Source organism: Hetaerina americana, unplaced genomic scaffold (assembly GCF_022747635.1).
Source record: "Hetaerina americana unplaced genomic scaffold, ioHetAmer1.1.p SCAF_9, whole genome shotgun sequence".
NCBI classification, from domain to species: Eukaryota; Metazoa; Arthropoda; class Insecta; order Odonata; family Calopterygidae; genus Hetaerina; species Hetaerina americana.
Genome location: NW_027287538.1, coordinates 24,912,122 through 24,939,502, shown reverse-complemented (window position 1 = coordinate 24,939,502; position 27,381 = coordinate 24,912,122). Strand labels below are relative to the sequence as shown.

The 27,381-nt window shown below is 34.8% G+C and overlaps 1 protein-coding gene across 1 annotated transcript in view; it reads left to right on the top strand.

The window, feature by feature from the left end:
• Positions 1-1,398: 1,398 nt before the first annotated feature.
• The window catches only part of LOC139698895 (transcriptional adapter 2-beta-like), a 39,384-nt gene continuing 13,401 nt past the window's right edge, over positions 1,399-27,381 (top strand). Inside the window, exons 1-9 of the mRNA XM_071597846.1 lie at positions 1,399-1,495; positions 1,616-1,832; positions 1,926-2,023; positions 2,223-2,282; positions 6,570-6,711; positions 14,420-14,637; positions 18,251-18,326; positions 20,746-20,905; positions 21,149-21,356. Coding sequence (XP_071453947.1) covers positions 1,826-1,832; positions 1,926-2,023; positions 2,223-2,282; positions 6,570-6,711; positions 14,420-14,637; positions 18,251-18,326; positions 20,746-20,905; positions 21,149-21,356 — 969 coding nt within the window. The 5' untranslated portion in view covers positions 1,399-1,495; positions 1,616-1,825. The remainder of the gene's footprint in view (positions 1,496-1,615; positions 1,833-1,925; positions 2,024-2,222; positions 2,283-6,569; positions 6,712-14,419; positions 14,638-18,250; positions 18,327-20,745; positions 20,906-21,148; positions 21,357-27,381) is intronic.

The window sequence follows — 27,381 nt, the reverse complement described above, 5'->3', positions numbered from 1 at the left end:
CATTTCCAAGATAAGTAAACTGTTTTACCAGCTCTTGTTTTTGCCATACAACCTGAATGTTTAACTTGGCCTTCCTCCTTCTCTAAAACCTAATAACTTTTTTGATTTGCATTGATCTTCATCCCATACCTCCTATCACACTGATTTTTTCATTCGCTCAACAGTGATTGTAAGGATTTATTCCACACCTCAAAAGTTTCCAACACGCATAGGCTTATCATCTTACCTTAATGACCAAAGTCCTGAGCCATTTGAAACTACATTTCATAATAAAGTTTTCTTTGCATCTTTATTTAACATCTATGTGAATTCCATCTTGTTTTTGAATGATCGATTCTTCTTGTATACCTATCATACAGATCCTTGAATTCACTAAGCAATGATGGCTAAGGCTTTCTGGTATTTCTTGCTTTCTTGAGAGACAGCCTGGTATGGAGGAGGAATGCCTGAAAGCCATTGTTGATTTACAGCTTTGAAACCTTAAATTTGACTGAGCAATGATTTATATTTCTTGACTGATTGGCTAACTAAAGCTTGATTATCCAAAAATCTGATTTGATGAGTTATCTGCCTATTTTGCCATGTCCCCAACCCTTCTCATGATCTCTTGCAATTTTCTCCTCAAATGTAGTGGTTGGACAGCTACAGACAGCCTGGCCTACTTAACACTGTCCATTTCAATTATCCATCCACTACCTTTTGAACACTTGCTCCTTAGCAGACTAAGATAAAGTTTCGTATTTGTCATCTGTCCCCTCAGTCTACTCCTATGTTCCTCAATACACTATTACTTGTGCCCATTTGAACACTTTTTCAGAGCCAATGAAGTATATGAATCCTTGGGGTATTTTGTTTTCCTTTCTATCAGCGACCTCATGGCTGCTGCAAATCTGCCACCATCAACCCCCCAAAACCCAAACTAATATTTCCTTGATTAATCATATATTTCTTCAATTTTTTATTTATGATCCCAAAGCATATTCCACTTTTCAAACGTATGATCCCGATTATTCATTATGTAGACAATGCAACGTTTTGAATTCACCAGAAAGTGATGAAATATCATTTTTATTAATTAATTAAATCAGAAAAAAATAATATTAATTACTTCTTACAAAAGTTTTTTTCACATTAAAAAATCGAATGTATATAAACATTCACATCCATTCGTTTGTACACTTTACCGTAAAAGTGTACAATATTGGCCAAATAAACGTACATATTATCTATTCATTTCATGTCACTTACTTAAGAATCAATTTTACTCGAATAACCTTTTTTCATCAGAAAGGTAGAAAAATAATAAATAGTATGGAATTCTGAGTCCTTAAAAAGCCCGGGAAACTCTTACACATGAGCGCTTATTTGAGGTGGCGAAATTTAGTACTTCTCAAATAAGGTCGATCGGCTTGTTAGTCGGGTGATGTGGTGATGCCGCCTGAAGATGACGTTTAAGGTGTTCCACGTCACCAATTAATACGATCTAGGCCTTCAGGTAAGGTGATGTTGTCTCTCGTAATGACTTAAAAACGTATAAATGAATGGAAACCTGTAAATAATTTGTATCCGAAGAATGTTTCCAGCCACTAAAACGATGCATTATGACAATTTTCAGCCAATAATTTATCCCGCCAGATAGCGCTCATATTTACAATCAAGTGAGCTAGTAATTGCACTTTACTTCCCTCTAAAGATCATTTGGTAGATATTATACTTTCTTCGGGATTTGAAATGTGGATTTGAAGGTGACTGAGTGCAAGAGAATGTTTCCGCCTCAACGATAATATATAACGACTCTCTAAAGCTAACTACGGCGTTAAGGAATATGGCGGGTAAGTCTCGATGCAAAGTTGGCGTCACCGAAATGCGTCTTCACAACCTTTTTGTAAATTGATGTTAATCATATGCCTTATGTATTTTTCCAGAAATATTTGAAAAATATAATTGCACGTATTGCCAAGAAGAAATAAGTGGGCTAAGAGTCAAGTGTGCGGAATGTAAAGACTTCGAGCTTTGCTTAGAGGTAGGTCATGTGACTATATTCTGCGTCCCCATTTGTTCAATTACTTATTGAATTGTAATGCGAGCGAAATTCGAACGACTCGAGTTTACACATTTTAAGTTTCTCCGGCAGCAATAAATTTATTAACACAATGTAAAAGCTTATTTTTTTGATTTTAAGAGATGATGTTTAATTCACTTACAATTTTTTTAATTTTAAGTGCTTCTCCTCCGGCGCGGAGATAGGGCCTCACAAAAATGATCACAGTTACCAGTTAATGGTAAGTAAGAAAACAGGAAGCTCAGGTGTCTTAAGGTTTTGAAGTATTTTGTTATAAATACTTGATTATTACCATAACAGCATACTTTCAAAGCGCTGGCCACTTAATCGCCAGCTTCATTCTCATCGTTTCACTCATTAGTTTTGTTGTTGGAAACTTGGACATATTTCTTAATGCAGTAAATATTGACAAAATAAAAATATCCAATATTTCTTTATGCATTAAATATTGTCATAATGAAAATATCCGATCACACTAATGAAAAATACAAGTATAATTGCGCCATTTTCAAGAAGTTAATTTATAGAGTTGGTACTTCTAATTTATGCTTCCTCAAACTGGCGTAGCCGAGCTTGAAGAAACTTCACTGATCCAGATGTTATGTCCTTTCTACTGAAGCACATTGAAAACAAGGAGAAATCACCAACCTTAGTGTTGTGTGGAAAATCCATAGTAGGCTCAATCTGGGGCCACCCTAAGAAAGACTTGACTATATAAATGTTACTGGTTTCACATTTTATTCTTTATTATTTCAACTGGTGCAAATATTGATTCCCAAGGGTAGATTGTAATTATTAGATATCAGTTGTAATCTAGATCTTAACCCACAGCTGTGTCAACCACCTGCATTTGTGCCATGCAAGTCATCTAATAATGAATGGCCCTCATGCAAACATGATGCCCACAATTGAGTGTTGAAATTGATGGATTATGTTTAAAGAATAACATTTATAAAGGCAGTAAAATCCAATTTTTTTATTTAAAAAGTGTTGAATTGCGTGTTCAGAATGAACAAGATACTTCAAATGGATTAGTAAAATATTGTAAATTTTATGAACAAGAGGAGTGATTTTCTTCTTCAAGTTTTTTAAATTAGGGCAACATGAAAAAAAATGTTTAAAATTGATTCATACTTAATGCAGCCAATAATGAATACTGATAATAAGTTATGAAACCTCGTAAGGTTCTGGGACTAGAAAATGTACCTTCCAAGGAGTTAAAAGAATGGGCTGCCTATTACTATCCTTAGCATCTTAACATCTATTGAAAAAATCCTCAAGGAATCAATAGTAGAAGTAAATTCCTAATTATTAGGAAGTAGAAATAAAAACTGCTTTTTGGACCAGATGCCGAAAGTGTTCAATTTAGCCTAAAGCCTGTTCTTTGACTTCACTAGCTTTAAAATATTAGAGCTGAAAGTATTTGATGGTCAATTATTTAGGTAGGTTTTTTATGGTCAAAAATATTTATTAAACACCCCTACATTTCTTAACCTCCCTGGATAGACAACCAGACTTCACACTACTGAAAACTCTACTTCCATTATGAATACATTCTAGCTCCATTCAGTCCATTTAATATACCTATTGTCCCCCTTACTTGTTTGCCTAACATTCTTACCTCTGTCATAATTCTAAAATTCTGTCACCTATCAAAAATTTCTTCATCCACCTTTCCTGCCTCTTTCGGATTTATATTAATAATCCTCTCTCCTCCCTCATCATTCCTAGTAATCATTTTGGTGTTACCTTTCACTCTTTCTCCACATTCACAGCCTAAAAGGCTCCAATCTACCCCTATCGTCTTGTTTCAATGACCATGTTTCAGCCTTATAGAAAACCATGCCACATATTAAAGTTTTAATGAGCTATTTCTTAACTTCCTTGATCAATGTGCCTTTCCTCAATCCCTTCTTGTAAATAGTTTCTTTGCCTCACACAATTCTTCTTCCCTACTACTTAGACCATTTAGGTCAAAAACATGAGATGAGTCAACTGTTTTTCCTGATATTGTTTTTAGCCTCTAATTAAAATATTAAATTCTCTAACTTTCCTCTTCCTTAAAATTCTGATCTTCTTTGTCATGTTTATTATCACATCTTATCACTTATCTATCACATTTGATTTTCTAATGTGTTCAACAATAACCACATGTTGAATGGCTGACTGAAGCTGCTTCATCTCCAAATAAAACTTGATTTTATGGATTCTTCTCCCAACTGTCACTCCTGCCTCTAATCCTCTCCCATACCTCTGTTACCGTTTTGAAAAGAGCGTATTATAGTGGGCATCCCTGTCTCTCTCTCCTCCAATACTGCCCATTTCAAATCTCCTTTCAACACAGCAGTTTGTGACATGTACAGGTTGATGCAGATATGTTGCCTTTCCCTCCAATGTACTCCTACCTTCTGCAATACAATTGTTAATTCTACCCATTTTATAGAGAGCCGTCTCAAATCCATAAAAGAAGGCAATCCTGATTGTACTTATGATATTATGTTGTGCTGGCCATTTCGTATGAAATTTAAGCTGTAAAATGCCTTCTTATTATCTTGATAGCATTTAAAATTATACTAACAAGATAATAAGATGTGATTTCAGAGCTTTGATTTCATATTTGCACAAATTGTAACCTGACTTGATCTTTTGAAATTGGTCAATGCATTTTTCATTTTCTCATGCAATTTTCTTGGAATTTAAGGTAGATTTGGAACTTAAATTAAACATGTAAATATAGTTTGCAGGCTTTGGCAAGGAGGTTACAATTTAAATAAAATAAATTCCCTGATTGAAATTTGGATTTTAGTACTTACTGGCATCAGTTGTAATGGTTTTGAGACATTTATTTCCCATAAAGAATGAAGGCTAACATCTACGAAGAAATGCCTGCCAGGGTCAAGTTCCGCTAAAACTATGTTAAACATTATGTATGTATATCCTCTTGCTTAAGTAAACAAATTTCTGAAACAATACTATGCTCCAAAGTTTTCACTAGTATTTTGTTTACTTGGATCCATGTCATCAACTTCCCCCATATTTTTAATACTTCTTTTGATTTCCTTTTTAATTATCAAGAGCACATGAAGTGGCATATGCATATGAAGTATGAGCATATGAAGTAGCTTAAAGTGGAGTTTAGTGGTAATTGGTTAAGCTTCTAACATTAACATTCTGCTGAAAATTGAACAGTTTTATTAAGATATATGTTTTCAATTTAATTGGTTGAAAGAATTTGATTATGCAGAAAGGGGTGACTTAATTAATCCTAGGATAGTTAGTGTCTGCAAAGTTCTTGAAGACAGTACAGTATGCATTTTTGGAGGGCACATCCCATGTCCCTAAAATAGGAAAAAGGATGGCCATTACACAAAAATTGCTTCCTGAATAACAAATCTTCTCTGGCTGACTTGAGCGTTGCTTGTTCTCATATGGGTTAGGCGGAATGGCCATCAGGAGTCTTTATGATATTAAAACGGATGACCACCCCTGTTGTGAGAAGGAATACTGACTGAAGAGAAAATAAGAATCATTTTGTTAATCTACAATGGGATACTGAGTGATGGGACGGAAGTCCTATTAAGAATAATGACTATCATCAATGAAGTTTAATCCAATCGATATAAATTTCCAAAAGACTTCTACATTTGAAGTGTGAAAGTGGTTTCAATCTAAGTGTGAATTGAAAGATTCCTGGCCCCTGCTAAATTAACTGAGAACTAGTCAATTGGTTTTTTTTAATTTATTCGAATCACCCAGGAATGGGTCAATGGTCATGGCTGCCTGGATCTAAATAAGAAAGGAGGACTTCTGCCAATGTTTTCATCCTCTTAGTGATATTACCAGGAAGAGAGGTGAAACAGTATTTATTTAATAGTGGCATCTGTTCCAGAAAGCATGTATTAGATGAAAGAAGCTACAGAAGACTTTATTTTAAGACATTTTCAATAGGTTAGTATGGCTTCCTAATTATGTTCCATCTTAGTCTAATCAGTGACAGTCTTGACAAAGCAAACTGTGACCACTTGATTCCTTAGAAACTAGAAGATGAGGAAAAGTTACTCAGGACACCTGGGGCACATTTAATCACTAGTTGGTTTTAGAGAAACCCTTGGTTTTCATGGGGATCAGGATGGTATGGTGGCTATGTACTGGCTTCCCAGCCCCAGGGCCCAGGTTTGGCTATTGCTAACTCTGGGTTTCTCTCCACTCTTCCTCCATTCCCAACCATAGTAACGATCAAATTACCGACCTAGCCATAATGGTGCAAATGATGGCTGTTGGTTGTTTCCCAATAATTAGTAGTACGGCCTAATTATCATTTAATGAACATTTTGCTATATTTCTGGCATGCGTAATTAAAAGAGACTTTTCTCTTTGTTAGTCCTAATTCATAATGCACATATAGTCTGCGTATATAAATGAAATATTTTCACAGTTTTATAGATAAATCAAGTACATTTCGGAATTTGTTTGCCTAATTTTGGTGTTGTTTATTTTTTCTTTGCAGGACTGCGGGACTGCTAGTGTTTATCTTGGTAATGGTGGATGGACTGCAAGGGAACAACTTAAGCTGCTAGATGCCATTGAATTATATGGATATCGTAACTGGGATGATATAAGCAAGCACATTGAAACAAGAACACCTGAAGGTAAGGGGTAACGTTATTATTACTATTCTTATTATATTGGTTAAGATAGGTTTTAGATGAGTACAGCCCATACAACTTAAGAACATTACATTTCCATGCCCCTCCTAACCAATTATCACCTGATATCCAATGTTAAAATGAACCCTTCTTAGATTCCACTTATTTCCTTCCTCCTTTCATGACTCCTAGCATGTCTATTCTTTGTCTACCCCTTCCTTGCTTGCCTAGTGTTCTCTCCTCTATCAGTCTTTAACATTGCATCACCAATCAAAATGCTTTGCATCCTACTTTCGTGCCTCCGTTGGATTTCTCCCTATCCTCCACCATGCCAGGGTTTAGGTGAAAGAAGGGGCGATCTAGTCTCAATCTCAACCCAATCAAGACGTTTTATTATTATTATGCCTTGCAGTTTCTCATTTTTTTCTGTCAATATGACCTTTCCCATCATTCTCCACACCCATATTTCACCAACCTCCAATCTATGCCTATCATCTTGCTTCGATGACCATGTTCCATACCACACAAATTCTGTGCCATATCATAGTTTTAATGAACTTTTTTTTTTAACTTTCTAACTCAAAAGTCCCTGTCATTAATTCTCTCCTTGTGAAAGGTTCTTTACCTAACACAATTCTTCCCGTTATGTCCCTACTACTTTGACCATTTCGATCCAAAGTACTTCCGAGTTACATAAACTATTCCACCTGCTCTAGCTTTTGCCCTCCCATTTTAACATTTGACTTAGCCTTTCTCTTCCTTGAAGACCCCATGACCTTGTGTTTTATTTACATTTGTTCTCATCCTGTATCTATCCGACTCACTTTCCAATGCACTCAGCAGTGTCTGCACCCTATGGCTGACTGACAAATGAAAGCTTGATGATTAAACCTAATTGCTTTGATAAATTGTCCTGCAAATTTCATTCCAGCTCATTCATTGCCTCTTTAACCATTTCCTCCACATATACATTGATGAGCACTGGTGATAATGGACACCCCTTTCTTATCCCTTTTCGTAACACTGCCAATTCTCTCTTTCCATCATTTGCACCTGAAGTCTGTGACACGTGCAGGTTGCATGTGTGTCTCCTATCCCTCAATATTTTTATTTTTATATAACATTCTATTGTTTTCAATGCATTTATTAATCCTACTGAATTTGCTCCATCAAATTACTTTCTTGAAATCTACAAAAGAAATGAGTATATCCTTGTTGAAATCTAAGTTCCTCTCTATTAGTGACATGACTGCTATGGATTCCTCCCCTTCCTGAATTCAAACTTATCGTCCCTTAAGTAAACATAGCAGTTTCAGGTTTAACATTGTGGCATTCCTTCATTATGAGGAATTCCAAATACCATATAAATACCATATTTGCTGTGTGAGAAAGCAAACATTGTTTTGTAGTGCTCGCATATGGCTGCTTTCCCTTTTTTTGGAGTAGGAACTAACACTAATCTGACGAAGTCTTCCGGCCAAATCCCCCCTCATAAAATCTTTGCATTAGTCCGTAAAAACTGTTCCTCCAACCTTTTCGTAAACCTTTTAGTAGAGTCATGGGAATGTTATCCACTAGTATCCTCTTAGTTGATTAAATTTTCCTTAATGCCCTTTCTTTCTTGCAATCAAGCATGCCTGAAAGTAAGCTATCCCCGTCAATGTCTAATTCTCTATGAATAAGTTTGCTAGTTTAATTTGCTTTATCAAATGGGTCATCTATGTTTTCCTTCCATATTTCTTGGATCTACCCTGATTCAATAGATAATTTATTCAGATATACATGTAGTTAATAATTAGAGGTAATATTCCTTCCTTTGTTCCCGACTGCTTTTACCCTCCTGTATGGCACACCGATTTCACCCTTCCTTTGTAAGCCTACCTTATCCTTGCTCTTCATCTTACACCACTGTCCTTTCTCTCTATTTTTCCTACCTTGGTTTACTTATGGTCATTCATTTCCTTCTCTCATCCACTTTACTAATCATCTTACCTATAATCCATGGTTTCGTTGTCCTCCATTTTACTATCTCTAGTTACATTTTGGCTTTCGATATCCCTATTTTGATATGTTCCCATTTTTCCTTTATGGTACCTAGCTCCCTTTCCTCACTCATGATTTTCTCTACAGCCTGCTCTTATTCCTATCTTATCATCCTGATTAATGCTTCTACATTCTGTTTTGTAACCCGCCTCCCCTGCCTTATGTTTTTTAATTGAACGCTACACTTCATAAAGACTAAATTGTGATCAGAGTCCGCATCCAATAACAGGAAACTTCGAGTTAATCATACTGTTCCAATCCGTGCCTAGTCATAATATAGTGTAACTCATGCCTTTTTGAATCCCCAGTCATTCTCCATTTATAGGTTAGACCCTTGTTCAAAGAAATTGATTTTACAGTCTTAAAAACAGCGTACAAATTGATTCTCATGAGAGTTCCAGCATTGCGGGCAATGGGTATTTTACTGACTAATTGGCTATATTAGTAGTAGGATAAGGGGAGGCGGCCACAGCTAAGGTCATTTGTGCAATTAGGGATGGATGGGAAAGGAAGAAGGTTGGAGAGAAACCTTGTGTTGGATTTAATCTTCTCCTAATGAAAGGTGCCAAGGGGTCCACAATTTAATGTCCCATCCGACAGATGGCGAACTCACTCAAAGTGCTCTCCACAAAGCATCTCAAGTAGGGATCAGAATACACTGAAAAATATCTACCGTCTCCAGGATTCAAACCTGGGCATTCTGGGTGGGAAGCCAGTGCGTTAACCAACGCACCATCTCGATCCCCCTACTTGGTTATAGAATCCAGATTGGAACATTTGGTTACTTGTGGATTTTTCCATGAAATGTCCTTGTACACACATTAATCAAATATCTTGATAAAGCATTACTGTTCCTTGCTATTCCATTTGCTACATTCTATTGACATCAAATGGGCAATTCATTGTATGCAGTGGGACAATCTTTGATTTCAAAATTAAAAGTTTTTCTCCGTCACTGTTCCACTTGATGTGGCCCTAAAAATAAACTCCACTGAAATTTTAATGAGATGGATTAATTTTTATAGGTCATATGTTGGCCCTATATATCTGGAAAGGAATGTAAAGTGGAATGGTTTTTATTTGAAAAGTTAAATAGATGGGAATTTTTCGAAGAGATGTTTACAGCACCTCCTATTTAGTGACTGAAATTCTTCTATTGCTTGAGGGTACTTTTTGCTTTACCTTTTGAAGTTTATACTTCTGGTCTTTGTGAAGTGTGAGCCGTTAGGTGAATTAATTCATAGGAAACCATTCTATCTCCTCATTTTCATAGGTAAGTTGATTCTTAGTCTTTGTCTTCCATTATTTTATTGAAATTGTCCTATGTTTCCTTTGAGTCAAAGTTTTTCAAATGGAGTAATATCTTGTCCTACAAAGCATTTGTTAATTGCTTGGAAATGAAAGTTCCATGCTTTAAGAATTCAGAGACTAGGGAGAGTATGTGTTTTACACTGCTGTAAAGATGTTAATGGAACTAAAGATGTAATGCTAAATCATTCATGTGTGTCATTAAGTACTTATTCTGCACCAGTGACATCCAGGAGAAATTTTCCATTATAGGGCAGTAATAAAAGAAACTATTAATTGAAAACATTTGCTCTTAAAGGTAGTCTCTGTACAAATCGGAATAGACTTGAAGGCAAATTGATTGGGAGCTAATTTTAGCATCTACTTGTGTAATGTCTTGCTTGCAACTGTAACATTTAATGATGCACATTATCGCATGATAATCACTTTGTGTTATCCAATGATGGTTCAAGAGATGAAACATCAATTTTTACCTCTATTTTCCAGAGGACTGACCAGATGATAAAAATGTCGAGACTGTGTCAATACTTTCTGGTGCTTCCTTTTCTGTGGCATAATCCCAATCAGTAAAACTATGAAACACTTAAGTGGTTTATTAAATATATCATGAAAATGTTTAATTACAGTTTATTTTTGGAAATATAATTGTTTACATTATCTTTAATGAAAGACAACTTCCTATGACCAATAGTCATTCTCTCAATTTGAGCATTGTATTTTTACATACAATGCTTACTTTTCATATTTTTGAAATTCTTTATCTGACTGTTGTGCTTATTATCTAATCCTATTCTATTTCTCATGCTGTGCCGTGTAAAAAACTGCTTGTCTTCTAAATAAGTAATTTTTTTAACTTAGCAATATCTAACATCATCTAATTCTTGATAATAGTTGCTATGATTGACTGCTTAGGAGTTGATTGATTTTCTTCTGACTTCCTTTTGATCACAATCGATTATGCAGTCATCAAAACCCTCTTCAGGGGATCTTTATCTTTTTTGGTGTATTCTTAATTTGACCTTAAAGTTCATAAGGTCATAGATCTTCATTATGTGTTGAGAACTTTTACTGATTATTTCACCAAACAATATATGGTAGGGGAGGAATGCTTTCAGTATGTGAGGCTTTGAACACTTTTTGTTTAGGAACTTTACCTGGATGATCCACAAACTGGATACTAGATAGTACTTCTAATTGTACATACACTAAGGGCTATGATTGATATTCTAATAAATTAGAATGGATAGGGGACCAGTGAGTAGTATAGATTCTAACTACTTACAATTAATTGTGTTGCTTTACTTCTTGTGTTATGATCTGCACAGATAGACCAGCACACTTAGATACACACACAAATTCGTGTTAAATTGTCTGACCCTACTTGGTAAAATTGACCTTGATGTGTTAACAAGTCCATTGCCCTTCTTTACTGTGCTCAATCATTATGGGTGTGTGTACCAGTCCCAGATTCTTCATAAAAGCATAACTGCATGATATAAAAATTGTGTTAAAAATTTGACTGAAATGTTTTATGAGGGTGATTTGAAAAGTTCTTGGAATGGAAGAGAAATAAACGACCTACCTCAGTGAAATTTTTTTATATATCAATGTAGTCTCCCTGTACACTTGTGCACTTGGTCCAGCGATGTTCCAATGTCTTGATCCCATCTTGAAAATTAAGTTTCCCTTAGATGTGCAGAATACCCGCCTTCTTCAGCTGTTAGTTCTTTATTTGAAGAGAATCCGTCCACCAAGGAAAATTTTGGACTTAGGGGAAGAGATTGAAATCTGATGGCACCAAATCAGGCCAATAAGGCAGGTTTGGCATCAATGCATATCTAAGTTCATGTATTTTTGCCATGGCAAACTAACGCCTGTCTGTGGGGGTGCACTGTTTGATGAAAGATAATTTTCTTCCTTGCCAAACCTGGCTTTTTTTGTGTATCTTTTGCTGTAGTTGTTCCAGGAGGTTAGCGTAGTGTAGTCCAGTAGTTTGACCAGTGGGAAGATAATCTATCAGCAGAATCCCTATTACATCCCAGAAAACTAAAGCCGTCACCTTTCCGGCCAACTATATTGCCTTTGCTTTCTTTGTATTTGGTTGATCAACTTGTTTCCACTATGCTGTTTTGTCTTTGGGTTATAGTAGTAAACCTAAGTTTCATCTGTGGTCGTAAACCAGCACACAAAATCTTGTTGGTTGCTCTTAATACAAGTCAAAGCTGTTCGGAAATTTCCACTCTAATGTGTTTTTGATCCTGCATCAGGAGTCATGGCACACATCTAACTGATAAATTCTCATTTCAGATTTCTCTGTTAAAATGTGTTATGCCTGTTCACATGTTATCCCTACAGCTTCAGTGATTTCTAGCGCTATCAGTTGGCGATCCTCCATGACCATTTGGTGCACTTTTGCAGTAATTTCTGGGGTAGTGGCACATTTTGGCCAACCACTGCTTGGATCCTCATCTATGCTGTCCTGACCAAACTTAAACTTATTTGTCCAATCAATCTCTACGAAGTATTTAATCACTCCTTGAATCTCAATTTTTCCCATCTTAACAAATCATGCAGTAACTACAGGAGTGCATCTGCACCTTTAGAACTCTTCCCAGAGCACAGGCTTGTTACATGTTTACTCATAAAGGATTACTTACTACTATGCGGGAAACACATTGTGCTAACACTGATGTCGTGTGGTGATTCCAAGAACATTTCAAACTACCCTTGCATTAATGCTGTTATTAAATGATGTTATATCACTAGAGAAAGTCTTAAATTTAAAATTTACCCCGCTAAAGGACCACCCTGCAGTGATATACAAATGTAGGAACGTCTTGAAAATGCCATCTAATGTGCTAATCATTATTAGTAATTATTGCATCATCACATATACTCTTTTTTTTTCAAGTTATTGAATTTTACAATTGCCAGTTTTTAATGTGAATTTTTTTTGCTTGAAGTAAAATTGGGTTGAAAACACAAAATCACTTAAATGAAGATTACACCCATATTATTGGTGACAAATGGATTATGGCAAGCTTTCTAGAAAATTTTTCAAAACATGAAAAGGAAAATTTTTAAGTATATGTTCATATTATATAAGTTGATAATAATTTATGATTTAAACCTATGCCTCACTTTAGTGGGTGTTACTAGAGTACTCTGATATATTATGTATTTGTGGGATAGTTGTTGATGGTTCTTTGTGTCATGTATCTTAATATTATACTGATGTTAATTCCTTATCTAGAAATCCATAATCTGGGAATACCTACCACTTTTGAGTGAATGTATCACTTAGGGCATTACTTTTTTTTTAATGAACTTACTCCTACTTTTGGGATAGGCCTTTTTAATCTAGTAGTGTGGTAAAAATGTTAACATGTATGCGCAGTTTGAGAAAAATACATTTAAAATCATTGTTTTCTAACTGGGATGAAAGTGATTCCCCTCTGAGGATTTCACTAATTAAGGATAGAAATTAGTGAACTTCAAATGCATTTCATAATATCATTTTGAATATTGACAATTATCACATACTTTCCTACCTAAGCAAAGTATCCAATTAACTTAGGCATTTTAGTTTGAAGACCTTGCATTAAGATCTGAAGAAACTGCTTTTTAATTTTTTTGATTGGATGCTCTTACACGCCAAGGATGGTGCATCCATTGCGTTTTATTTTTCTGGGGCCAATATAGATAATTAACTTAAATTTAATTTCCACCCCTATGTTTACTGCTAATCATGTCAGGCGAAAGCAATTGTGGAAATGAAAGAGAGTTGTAATATTGGCATTGCATATTATCAATTAGATGAAAGTGGAAGTGATAAAAAAATGTAACAATATAATAATACCCCAAATATAACTATCACTGATATTTGATAATTGTTCAGTTCACTCCAAGGCAGAAATACTGACTAAAGATAATGCTTACATTATTTTTCTATCTCCTAATTGCATTTATCAGTCTCAAGATTATGGCATATTAAAATCACTAAAATATCAGTATTAATTTAATTACATGATACTCTTTGTTATCAGTTTAAATACAAGGAATTCTGTGATGGAAATAATTGACAAATGCAAAGATAATGTAATGTGGAGTCTTTCACATCTTTGGGAAAGTATTCTGAAATAGTTTTAAACAAAGTGTGGTTTAAATTGTGGCTTGCCTTAAGGTTTGATGATGGTGAAACACTGATTACAGACTTCGAAGGATTTTAGGCTTCTAAATATAAATGTGTAATGATCGAGTTGCTTGAATATGCAAAAGGTGTCTGTAATCCTTCGTAAGTGATCTATTCCTTGTGACATTTCTTCACTCTAAACCCATTCTTGTTTTATGGGCTATGTAGAAGCAAAAGAAGAGTACACAGCAAGGTTTCTGGAGGGGAGCATAGGGCGACTAACTTGGCCAGCAGCTGCAACAGCTCGTCCGCGACTAACTGATGTAACTGAACCAGATAGTGGACCACTATCTCCATCACACACAGGCCGGCTGCCACCATTAGATGTCACTCAAGAGGAAGCTACACAACTAGGTTATATGCCCCAGAGGGATGACTTTGAAAGAGTAAGGGGTCTATTTTATGGTTACTTACTAATTAAAGGTGTTGGGCTATTTAATTAAGCATGTTAACAATTAATTGATGATTAATAATAATAGCAACAGAGATCAGCCTTCATAAATGTTTGTGTGCCTACTTAAAATTTATTGGTAACATCACAGTGTCATGGAATCATTAATAGCAAATTAAGAGATTAAATATTTAACATCCACTGGATAATTCATCATTCAGAAGTAGGACTGATCGCTAACTTTCCACACCCGTCTGGATGTAAAATTTTTGAATGAACAATCTGGGTAAAAACTGGGTGCTATTTTGTAAAAATGGAATTCAATCTCATACAGAAAGTCCCTGATTTATGTCAGAGTTGAGTTTTAATGTGCTGAGTATAAATCTAGGTAATTGGAATGAGATTTCCATGACCACTACAATTGATGAAGTTACTGAAGCATTGATTTATAGACTTGATTTTGCTACAAAAATGGAACAAAGACTGGAATAACTTATTATGATGGATTCCAAGAAACTGTGGAAGATGCTGCAACAGTAACTTTTAAGGAGTCATCTACTAAGTGTGTATTAAATTGCAACAATTTTAGTGTAAAAATTATCTGTTCAAGGTGAATGATTTTTACACTCTGACATTGTTATTATGATGGCTTTAGCACTTAACATCCTTTACATAACTTTTCATGCAAATTGTGCTTTGGAATATGCTGCCTTCCATGCCCACAGAATCTACTGTTATTAATTCCATGTAATAACCAGGTGTACACTTATGAAATGAGGATTTCAGACAACAGATGTTGTACCAATGCAGTTCGTGGTATAAAGGTTTGACACTTATGCGCCATTAATTAATTGCACCATCAAGTGTCAGATGCGTACAATTGATCAAGTGTTTGCATAGTGTTGTGTTGCTCTGTTCAATGTGTCAAAATTTATACCAAAGAAAGTGAATTTTGCGGTCAGCATTAATTTTTTGTTTACATTTGAAGAAAAGTGCTGCTGAATCATACCGATTACATTGAGAAGCTTATGGTGAACATGTTCCATTGCAAGATAGGTGTGAATGATGGTTTCTGCTTTTCGAAAGTGGTGACTTAGATTTTGCAGACAAGGAACATGGAACACTACCTAAAAGGTACCAAGATGTAGTTGCAAGCTTTGTTGAACGAATATGATTTACAAAAACAACTCGCAGAGCAATAGAGCATTAGTCAATAAGCTGTTTCCAATTGCCTACGAGAGATAGGAAAGCTTTAGAAGACTGGGAGATGGATACTACACGAGTTGAATGACAGTCAAATTGAGAGATGCAAACACGCACATGAAATTTTGCTCGTATGATACAAAAGAAAGTCGTGTTTGCATCATATTGTTACTGTGGATGAAAAGTGGATTTATTTGGAGAATCCCAAGCTCAAAAATTATGGGTAGACCCAGGCACAATATACACATTGACCGCAAGATCGAATTGCTTCAGCAGGAAGATGAAGGATGGTCTGTGTTTAGTGGGATCAGAAGGGTGTGGTCTATTATGAGTGGTTAACACCTGGTGAAAGGGTTAATGCTGAACACTACCTACAATAATTGTTTGATTTGGATTGTTTGCTGCTTAAATGAAGACCAGAATACCAAAAGAGGCAGCAAATGGTCATTTTTTTTCATGGCAATGCTCCATTGCATACAGAAAAACCAGTGTGCGACATGTTGGAAACACTCAGCTGGGAAATTCTACCCCCTGTGGCGTTTTCACCAGACTTTGCACCTTCGGGTTACCACTAGTTTTCATCAATGGGTCATGCACTAGCTGAGTAGTGCTTCGGTTTGTACGGAGATGTGAAAAAGTAGCTCGATGTTTGCGGCTGGTGGCAAAAGTTAAAGATTTTTACTGGCATGGTATCTATAATATGCCCGAAATATGGGAAAAAAATCTAACTAGCAATGGAGCATACTTTAAAAAAGCTCTTTTTATCATTCTTCCAAATGTTTATTTTTAAATCTGCATTTCATACTTTTACACCTGGTAAATGGTCGAACCAGAATGTTTGATAGAGGTACCATGGTAAGATAAATATATGCAGTATAGCCTCAATGCATTATGGTGGCAGACAGTAGTATGAGTAAAGTAGGAAAATACATATGTATGCATTAACAGGTATTGTTTACATTTTTTTAAATGTGGTTTATGAGGAAAATTAATAATGATGAAGCAAATTACTGCCAAGGGCATGGAACCAGTATGATTTGAGTTGAGGAATTACTGTATTATTTTTATATGTAATCTACCGGTTAAGGTATGTTTTTGCATGGACACAAGCTGCCAAGTAACACAGTGACAATTACCCTGCCCCTCCCAAGAAAACCCAACCTTACTTGAGAGTTGAAATGTTACATCCAACATTACAATAGGTCTGTCTTCAATTCTGAATACTTCCTCCCTTCATGCCATCCAACATCCTTATCCTATTTCTACCCCTTTCTCATTTGCCTAACATTCTCCCCTCTATCACAGTATTCAATTTCCCACTGCCCATAGGAACACTGCATCCATCTTTCCTCTCTTTTCATGATAACTCTCGATTATACCATCTCCTCCCCTTCCATACCTAGCACTTCCCTGTTTGTGTTCCTTTCCGTCCACTTCATCTTCTCCATCATTCTTCACACCTATATTTCAAAAGCCGCCAATCTATCAAGGCTTTCAAGCCTACCACTATGACCATCTTGGCACAAAACACTTCCAAGATAAATAAACTATTCCCCCCACTCTATTTTACCCTAATATTTGATATTTAACTGGGCCTTTCTCTTGAATATCTAAGGCTTCCAGCATTTTTTCACTTTGGTTCATATTTCTGGGACAACAATTTTGCTCTCAGTGTGCAGTCAACTTCTGACCTGAAGATGCAGGCTAAACTGTTGTCCCAGAAATATGGACCTGTGTGGAGTAAATCGCGGAAGACTTAGTTCTTTAACATCTGCACAGTGCGGAAGCCTTCACATGACTTTTCTCTTTATAGAAAACTGTGTACCTTTGTTTTATTTATGCTTATACTCATCCCATGCCTATCATACTGATTTCTCAAACACTTCGCAGTGCTTACAACCCTTTAACCAACTGACAGATTGAAGTTAGATCATCATCGAACCTAATGGCTCCTATGATTTGTCCACCAATTTTCATTCCAGTTTATCCCATGCTTCTTTTACCATTTCCTCCACATAAATGTTGAATAGCAAGGGTGATAATGGACTTATGTCTTACTCCTATTCCTAACTCCTCTAACAAAGCCCATCCTGACTCTCCATCTGCCACTAGCAACTGAGGTCTGAGACATGAACAGGTTGCAGATTAGTCTCATATGTATCTAATCTACTCCTATGTTTTGCGATACATTCATTCACACAACCCAATACTGTCATATAAAATAGTGGATTTAATGGTGATAAAGGATTCCATGCCATGTATAAAACTGGTGGTGAACATAACCCATAGTTAATTGTTGTATACATAATTAGGTGTTAATGGTTATTGGGTTTTATAGGTTTACAATTAAATGAACCACAAATCTGTAAAAGTATGTTTTAATTTTTTAAATCTATTATTTGCAGGAATTTGATAATGATGCTGAATCTCTGGTCTCTACATTATTTATTAATACTTTAGAAGATGATGATTTGGATATTGGTAAGTATATTTTGGAGTTCTGGTATTATTCTGGCTGGCTTTCTATTATCTTTATTACTTAAAATTTCATTAATGTTTTTTTGATTGCTTGCTGTTAATTTTTTATACTGGTCCGCTCCTCTATGATGAAAAACGCATTAAGTTTTGTTAGATTTCAGACATATGAGAAGGGTTTTGAAGGAAAAAAGATTGTTACTCTAATGCGATTTGGTTACAAATTGAGAACCATTTTAAAACTCTGATGCCACAACTTTTGCCCCCCCTTGTTTAGCATTGAAATAAAGGGAAAGCTGTCACATTTGTGTTATCTATCATTTAATTATGCGATAAAGTAGTTAAATCATCAATTTCATAATAGTATTGAAAGCTAATTTGTTAATTCCTTGTCGTAGTGATGTCCATTTTGAAACTACCCAATGGTAGAGGCAAGCACATGTAATACAGTGAAGGAATTGAAAATAATGTAGAAGAATCCATCCATGCATATATAGAGAGATTTTTGAATTTGCCCTAAGTTGTCATCACTCATTGTAGTGCTCTCACTGCTACAATTGGTGTTTTGAGTGAAAGTCCATATTATTTGCTCATATTCATTTTATGTAACAGGGATACATTCATATGCACACTTATAGACATTGTCCAAACCTATAAGCAGTAGAAGACTGAAACCCGGAAAACTCTCCTGATAGATGTTGGGATTTGTGTTTAAGAAAACTGATTCTTTGTGGAGAGGAGGAGGGGTGGGATACTAGAGTCATGGTTGATGACCTATATCTAAGGTCCTTGCTGTGCTCTTAGGCCTGGTAGGCAGCTTGTCAGATGACGTCATCCTGAGTACCCTTGTAAGGGTATTCAGGATGACTTCAATTGGACTCAAGTAATTGAGATACTCAAAGTCATGAGAGAGGTACCCTAATATTTAACTGTAATTTTAAGAAAAGTAATGTTTTTCCCTTTAGAACTATGATTACCATAGTTCCTTGCTCATAAGATAGAGTTTGCAAAATAATATTTGAACCAGACAGAAAGGGATCAAAGTATTTTGATGCCACTTAAAATGAAGAAAATTGAATTGTTGCGTTGAAAAATTAGCAGCTACATGTATATAGATGCTTATTCATCATAGAATCCCTGAAATTCATCATCGCTACTGTTAAAACATATAGGTTGTGGCAACATTATTTCCTTTTTTCAAACACAAAACACTTACAAAAAAGGAAGTTATGTTGCCGCACCCTGTATTAGCAATTATTTTCACTGGGGTTTTCTTTTCTCATACGGAGTGTCATCTTCACTTCCATTTGGTGCCTTGCTAATTTTTAAAAAGACGTTAGTCTCGCTTTTAAATTTCTGCCAGGCTTTTTTCAACTAATCATAAACACTAGAAATCAAAGGCCATTTAATTTTTCCTGTCAGTTTGACATCATGAGTTGGTGTCATATTACCTTTCTTTCGTATTTAAATTGCAGTTTTTGTGCTCTTGTAGGTTTGGTATGTATGTGCAGACCATATCTCCTCATGGATCTCTTACACAATGACGTCCCTGAAAAATTGGTAGTCGACATACATATTGCTTATTTTCTTGCTTCAATTAAAATCAGTTTTGTCGAAATAGTAATCTCATTCTTACTGTAATTCATTATCCAGTTCTTAATATGTTCCTCTAGCTTTGGCCATTTAGGAGCACGTGAATGTAAATATTTTTACTCATATCCTTATTTACTAAATCCAACTTCTACTCCCTCTATTCTCATATCATCTTCTCAGTTGTAGGTGGACCAAAATACCATTCAGCTGCCTTGTTTCTGTATTTTGAAGCAAAATTTACCAATTCAAGTTTAAAGGCAATACTTAAGACACAGCCTTCTCTCTTTATATTCCATAAGGTTATTTTAATTTTAGTATTTGATGCTGAGTTTCTGTTATTATTTTGATATTATCGGATTTGTATTGAAAGCAATCATGTAGGTCTAAGTTATGCTCTCATACTGTAGGCTTAATGTAGAGCACATTGTGTAGTAAAAAAGTTCATCTTATGGGCCAGGAAATATGGTAACTCTTAGTGTTGAGTCGGGCCATTATTAGTGGTTGCATTGTACATAATATTGTAAAAAAGGTAATATAATGAAATTTATTTATGTAAATCAAAGAAATAGGGTCTCAAATTTTTTGAGATTTTTATGATGAATCAATCAGTTATTAAGTATTTCAGTGATCAAACATTTATTCAATCTGAACCACACTAAAAGGTACCTATCCAATTTTGTGCCAAAATTTGAAAAATTCAATTGGTTTTATCGCTAAAAACACTGATAATGTAGTCCTAACGTATTTTGATGGATGTAAAATGCTACTTGTATTTAAAACTGTCCCTTTTTTGCTGACACGTGCAATAAGACTTTTTATGGTTGTTTTGCAGCTCTTAAACTAGCTCATGTTGACATGTACACAAGAAGATTGAGGGAGAGAGCACGCCGTAAACGCCTTGCTAGGGATTATCAATTGGTTGCACAGTTTTTCGCACCAATGAGGAAAGACAAGCCAAATGCACCAAAGAAGAAATTATCCAAGGAAGACAGGTGAGCTAAATGGGAATTTTCTGTAACTTAGTGGCTTCAGTTTTTGATCATATCGTCTAGGTGGTCACTCCAGTATAAAATATGAAGGATCACTTATTGGAAGTATTTGGATATTTCTTCAAAGCTGGAGTATTACTTACTCCTGCTGGGTTGTATTCTGTAAGAGTTTTCTGGTTTTACCAGTATTAATATTTAACATGTTTGGTAAACTTGTCTTCTGAAGAATGCATATATTTATTCCAGGGAACTTCAAGAACAATTCCGGCCATTTTCACAATTGCTTACTGCTCAGGAGCAAGAGCAAATATTGACCAGTTTACGGAGGGAAAGAGAACTTAGGTCAAAGTTAGTTGAGTTGGCTAAGCTCCGGTCTCGTTTCCATACCCAAGAAGACAGCTCAAAGATAGAGCGGGCGAAAATTCTTCGAGAATGGAGAGAGAAGCGTCTCGCTGTAAGTTTACCTATTGCAGTACCTTGAGTGTAATTACCCTTGAAAATTAATTTGATTTCGTAATTAGAAAGTTATTGAAGTATGTTTTAAATGTGGAATTTATTTTTAGAATTTTTAAATATTAAGCATCTTAACGTAGCACTAACATATTAACATAGCACTTTAAGTTTCTAGCTACATCATTCAAGTTGAGTTTAATCAGCCATTTGTAATGTACTATCTCATAATATTTGTGGTTTTGGATGAGGGTACATGAGTTTCCATACAATTATATGAATAATTGATGTATCATTTAAACTGCTGCAGATGGAAGTTGTCACCTACCCATTATGACTCAACTCCCTATAAACAAAAAATGTACTTCTTGTTGATATTCGCCTATTGATTTAGAAGTGTGGTTGTTTGATGTTTGTGGCAAAAATACTTCATTGATGCTTATGTAATTTTTTTTGGAAATATGATTGGCCCTTTGTTTTGTAGAAGAAAAAGGAAAATGGACCATTCTTTTTGATTAAATGTCGATCAAGAAACAATTAGATAATTTTATGCCAAATTTCCAATCTTTTGATCAGTACATAATTTCCCGGTACTGCAATGTTAATTGTAGGCCAGCTATCGCATGAAAGGCATCGGGAAGGATATTAGCCGTGTGCTAAGTTTTTTTGCCTATAAATGTTAGTGACATGAAAAAAAGGCAATAATTATTGAAACAGGTTGATCATAATCAGCTAATTTGCCATTTTTATATGCCTAGTCTTCACCTCCGCATCATTCATTGGCATTGCACTGCAAAAGAACATACTTTGCAGGTAATTCTTACCATTTTTGTGATGTTAAAGCAGAAGTCCATAATATTGGTAATTGACTTAAGGTGTACGTTGATTTTTTTCCAATTTTATTAAGATTAATCGTAAACAAAATGAATCCTCAGGCTGGGAATTAGGCTGCGATGAACTCTAGTGACCGGGGAAACATGGGCATATCGTTGGACTGGAATTCTAATGAAATTCACTATGATTGACCAATCTAATGATTTTTTTCAACTAGTAGCTTTTAGTGTGTTATATACTTTGCAAGAAAATAAAGAATTGTGCATGACAACCATGTCCATTGATGTAGCATTCATGTTGTGGATTGAGCTAACCAAATGCCATGCTACGAAACAACTGCCTACCTATTACAGCAGTACAATTGAGCTGTCATCAGTAGGTGCTTTCTTTGAGTGAGAATACGATGTTAGGTGAATAATCCCTAGCAGGAATGATTTTGTTTGCGAATGCAACATCCCTACGTAATACTTAACCATCAATAAAAAGCATTTAAAAATTTGTATCATTTAGTATTTAACAGTTCATTTTTAGGAATTATCAAATCTTGGCTGGGTCTAGGTAACTTCCTGTTCAAAACTGTAATAAGCGTTCAGCAATAGTCATTTATATTAATCAATTGTTTAAATAAAAATAACAAGTGTCATGGAATTGTTTAACATTCATCTGCATAGATGCTTTATAAAGTCATATGCTCCAAACTCTGATATTTCAACCATGAGAGGAATTTTAATTTAGGTCGCCCATTACATTTAAAAAACTATGCATTTTTACTAATTCATAATGTATTCATGAATGTCTATACTGTAAGGAAAAATGTTAAATTGTTTGGACATGCAAATTTAATGTGCCTATTGAATTGCATCAGGTAGACAAGGTAGGAGAATGGTAGGACAATACTTTGAACTTACTATTATTCTCAAAAATTTGGAATTAAAAATCATATAATTTCAGGTCACCCTAATTTTTTCTGCAGGTTACACTTGCCTTGATTGTTGAGGCTGGTGGTATTCGCCCATCCTTGAACGGAAGAAATATTTCTCCTTAGCGTGTCTTGTTATGTGATGATCGGTTAATGGTGACTTTTTCTCAGATTTAATTTCCCTTGGGGGGTATTTTACTCCAAAATTCACTGCATTTGCATAAAATATTACCCTTAAAGAGTGCAAAAATTCACTTGGAAAACATGGGAAAACTAAATTCAGATTTGCTCAATGCCTGTGAAGTGCATGCTATAAAATGTTATTTAATAAATTCCATTATACTTTGAAACATATATTTTGTGTCTACATGTATAGTTATTGTATTGCTCAGAGTTGCATGCATTATTAACTGATTTATTCCACACATAATAGGTCCTTGGACGACATTCATTTATGTTTAGAAATTCATAAGTAATTTATGTATACCATTATGATGGTGCTGTTATTTTTAAAGTAAAATTAAAAATTATATGTGTAGCGTAAGTCAAATTTGCATTGAAAGCGTGTGGCATGTTATGGTTTCATGAATTCATTTAAGTGTCTGGGCTAAACATTTGGGTGCATTCATTATTTATTCAATCTTTATTAAATGTATCCTTAGCCGCAGATAGTGATTTTCCATTATTAACTAAAAACATAAATTGGATATATTGTACCCTATTACTAAGTTAGGAATACCAAAAGCCTTTGAATCCTTTGGGTGGCCACCATTGGTTCCATAGATAAATATTGAATATCCGCATTTATACAGGTCAAATGTAGAGAAGTAGAGTATTTACTCATTCAAAATAAAGCTCATGTGCTCACATTTTAGCACATTGCACACTAGATAATATTTAATCAGACCTACAATACATATTTCTGACCTTCCAAATAGCTTGCAATGAAATTCTGAGCAGCATAATGTTTTTAGGGTGCTTAGTTACTCTTTAAAATATGGAGACTTGTAGGACAATTGGTGACTTCAGCATAATTGATGGTTTCCGGTGTAACTTTACGGAATTGATTCATATTGGAAATGAAAAAATAGTAACTGTGATTCCACAGAAAATTTACTACGATACGACATGGATTTTGACATTTAACATCATCTTCAGATGACGTTGAATGTCGAAACCCAGGTTTTATCATAGTAAATTTTCTGTGGAATTGCAAAGCTACTATTTTTTCATTTCCAATTAGCATTAAAAATGAAGTCATTGAGGACTCTGCACTTAATCCTATGTTGCATTGATTCCAGAGTGTGAGTTATGAGAATGCTATGAGACACGATGCTCACAGAAGTGATCAAATTAGAAAACATCTGATTAGGCCAATGGTGAAGCATCCATGGTGGGGCAGGGTGTAGTGTGGGAATCTTTAACTTTTCCTCCTCCAGCCTCTTCTAATCTCAAGGGATAATAAGAACTGGGTCCTGTACAAAATAGCCATACACCCAAGTTTGATGCTTGCAGGAAGGGTTGTGTAAAGCAGATTTTTAAACCAGTGAATGAAGTTATGGATTTAATATTAGATGCTTGTTGCACAATGAATGATTAATGAATCAAATCAGTTAGTCTTGTTTGATTAAACTGCAATCTTACGTTGCTAATGGTTGGCCATATGTGAGAGCATGATATTCAGGGAATGTCAGCTATTTATGGAGTACTTAGTTGGCATTATAAAATAGCATGATACTGAACCACAGCCTTTTTCCAACACCATTATTTTTAGTATAATGAAATATATAGGTATATTTTTAGTGCTGGATATATTGCAATAATTCATCTTAGTTGTACTACTTGTTTTTAAGTAAAGTATGACATAATTTGCAAAAATATCTATTAAAATATGTATGTACTGGTAGTTATATTTGTATTTGATGTGTAGTACTAAGTAATATTTTCTAAAGTGACAGTAGTCCCTACTGGAGCTAAAGGTCTAGAAAAATCCATGATGATAAAAGCATGAGTTTAAATAGTGGACCTTCTAGTGGAAAAACGAATTCTAGTGTTGATAATTGTATCTGTAGGAGCTAGTGATCAGGCAATTGGTGATTACAATTCTTCTTGTGAAGCAAGGGAATTTATTTTTTCCATTTAAGAGAGTAGTGGTAGAGTAGTGAGGTTCCCTGATGGTAATAAGACATGCTTACGGAATGTGCAAAAGTGATGCAAGATGTAGGCATATAAGTTTGACTTATAAATTTTTGAAGTTATACTGTTTCCTAAGGCTTTGTAGCGTTAAATATGATCAGATTGTGGTGCACTGTGGTTGTATAAATTGTGTGCGGATTGTACACACCTCATTTAATAGGTCAAATAGGTCCAATTAAAGAAGATAATCATTTAATCACTCTCTCTCACAATTAAATATTACACTTTTAGCAATGCACAATTATAATAATTCTTATTTACTTGCTATTTAATCAATATTTTTCTGAAGATCCATGGGAGTTAGAGAACTAACAGTGAAAATGACATTAGAAACTACTGGGGCTAGAGATCTTAAAAGATCCAGCCTCAAGTATGGATATTGATTTTCCTCATTGCCACAGAAGGTAGTTTTCTGGGAACTGTCAAACAGCCAGATGATTTTCAATTTAAAGTTATGAATTAATCTTCATAATTGTTTTTGATATAATGTCAGACCCTTTATATATTTATCACTACTTCTATAAATTCACTACATCCATAGATTACTACTTGCCGCCCATTTGTAATAACATGTAGAGATTGATTGTTATGACTGTGTGCTGCCAGGGTTTCCGTTGCACTTATTCATGTGAACTACATAAATGTTAATAGATAGATAATGCATTCCAGAAAAAAAGGAGGAAAATTTTCCTGAGCAAACTCTATAGTAGTCGCTTGAAACCTGTGTTAGCTGTGATCAAAGGAGAATGCAGTGCAATTATATTGTTTGTATGTCTTATGAGTAGGTTTTTGAAATTACATATGCAAGCTTATCTTGCTTTGTTCTCATTTTCTTGGAAGCAGCAAATAATAGAAGACGGAAGCTATGAATAGTGAGCTAGTATATTTTCTGAATTATTATTCTTGTTAGGTGAAGAAGTACCTTTTAAGTGATTTAATCTAATTCAGGTGCTGTTAATGTGATCACAAGATGGCATATCTTCAGCTAATATCTTCTAGGTGTTATTATCATTAATCTTCTTGAAAATATTCATCATAATACCACACTCTTCTGTGTTTGATATTATATTTTATGTAGCCTTAATCCAAAAGTAGTCAAGTTTGGATCTTTTGTCGGAGTGTATTAAAGGAAAAGTGGATTTGGAAAATCACGTCAGTTGAGAACAGGTGGTTTTATTTTAAACTGATCAGTTTATACAAATTTCGTTTACCCTTAAGGGTGATAACTGAGAAAATCATTTGTATTTTTCTCATGGCATGTAATAGCTGTACAGTAGGTGTAAAATTATATAACCCTGAAGATATTAAACACAAGTTATCCGTCTTGTTGTGTACATCATTCTGCCCTTTGAGATTTCTGTTAAGGGGTATACAACAATGTTCATTACTTTATAGTTAAGTGTTTATTAATCTTTGAAGGTTTCACTAAAAATAATTTGGAAGAAAAAATTCCATATATTCCAATATCTGTCATTTACTTGACAGCCAAATATCCTGGTTCCATTCATAAATCTATTTCTTTTTGTAATTTCTTCTTGCCAGTGCAATTTTTCTCATAATGCCCTAAATTTCGTGTCCTTAATATTTGCATTATTCCCAAATTTTTTCCTTAATTACCAAATTTTAAGTGCTCCATCTGCCCTAATTTTTGCCATCCTAGTTCAATGGTTAACTTAACCTCCTTGTTCTTAAGAAGTTTATTGCTTTTGTTTTCTTATGATTTTTTGCTCCTTTTATCCAACATACTCAAATTGCTCATACTAATGTCTGTAATACTTAAATCGAATGAATAATTACTGCCATGAATGTTTCAATGCATTTTTATTGATCAAATTTTTTCAAAGGCTGGAATTATTTCGTCTTCATGAATTAGGAAAAATGAAAAAAATAAGGCCCTAACCTCTTCAGTAAAACACTTAATAGAATTTTGGAGACCCTGTTTAAATTACTATGATTTCTATATTTTGTTCACTATTAATGCATTGATATAAATTAGCCAGATATTATTTATATCTATGATTAGAAAAGGTGCCACTGCCACACCTTACCATTAAACTAAACTATGTGAACCAATTTCTAT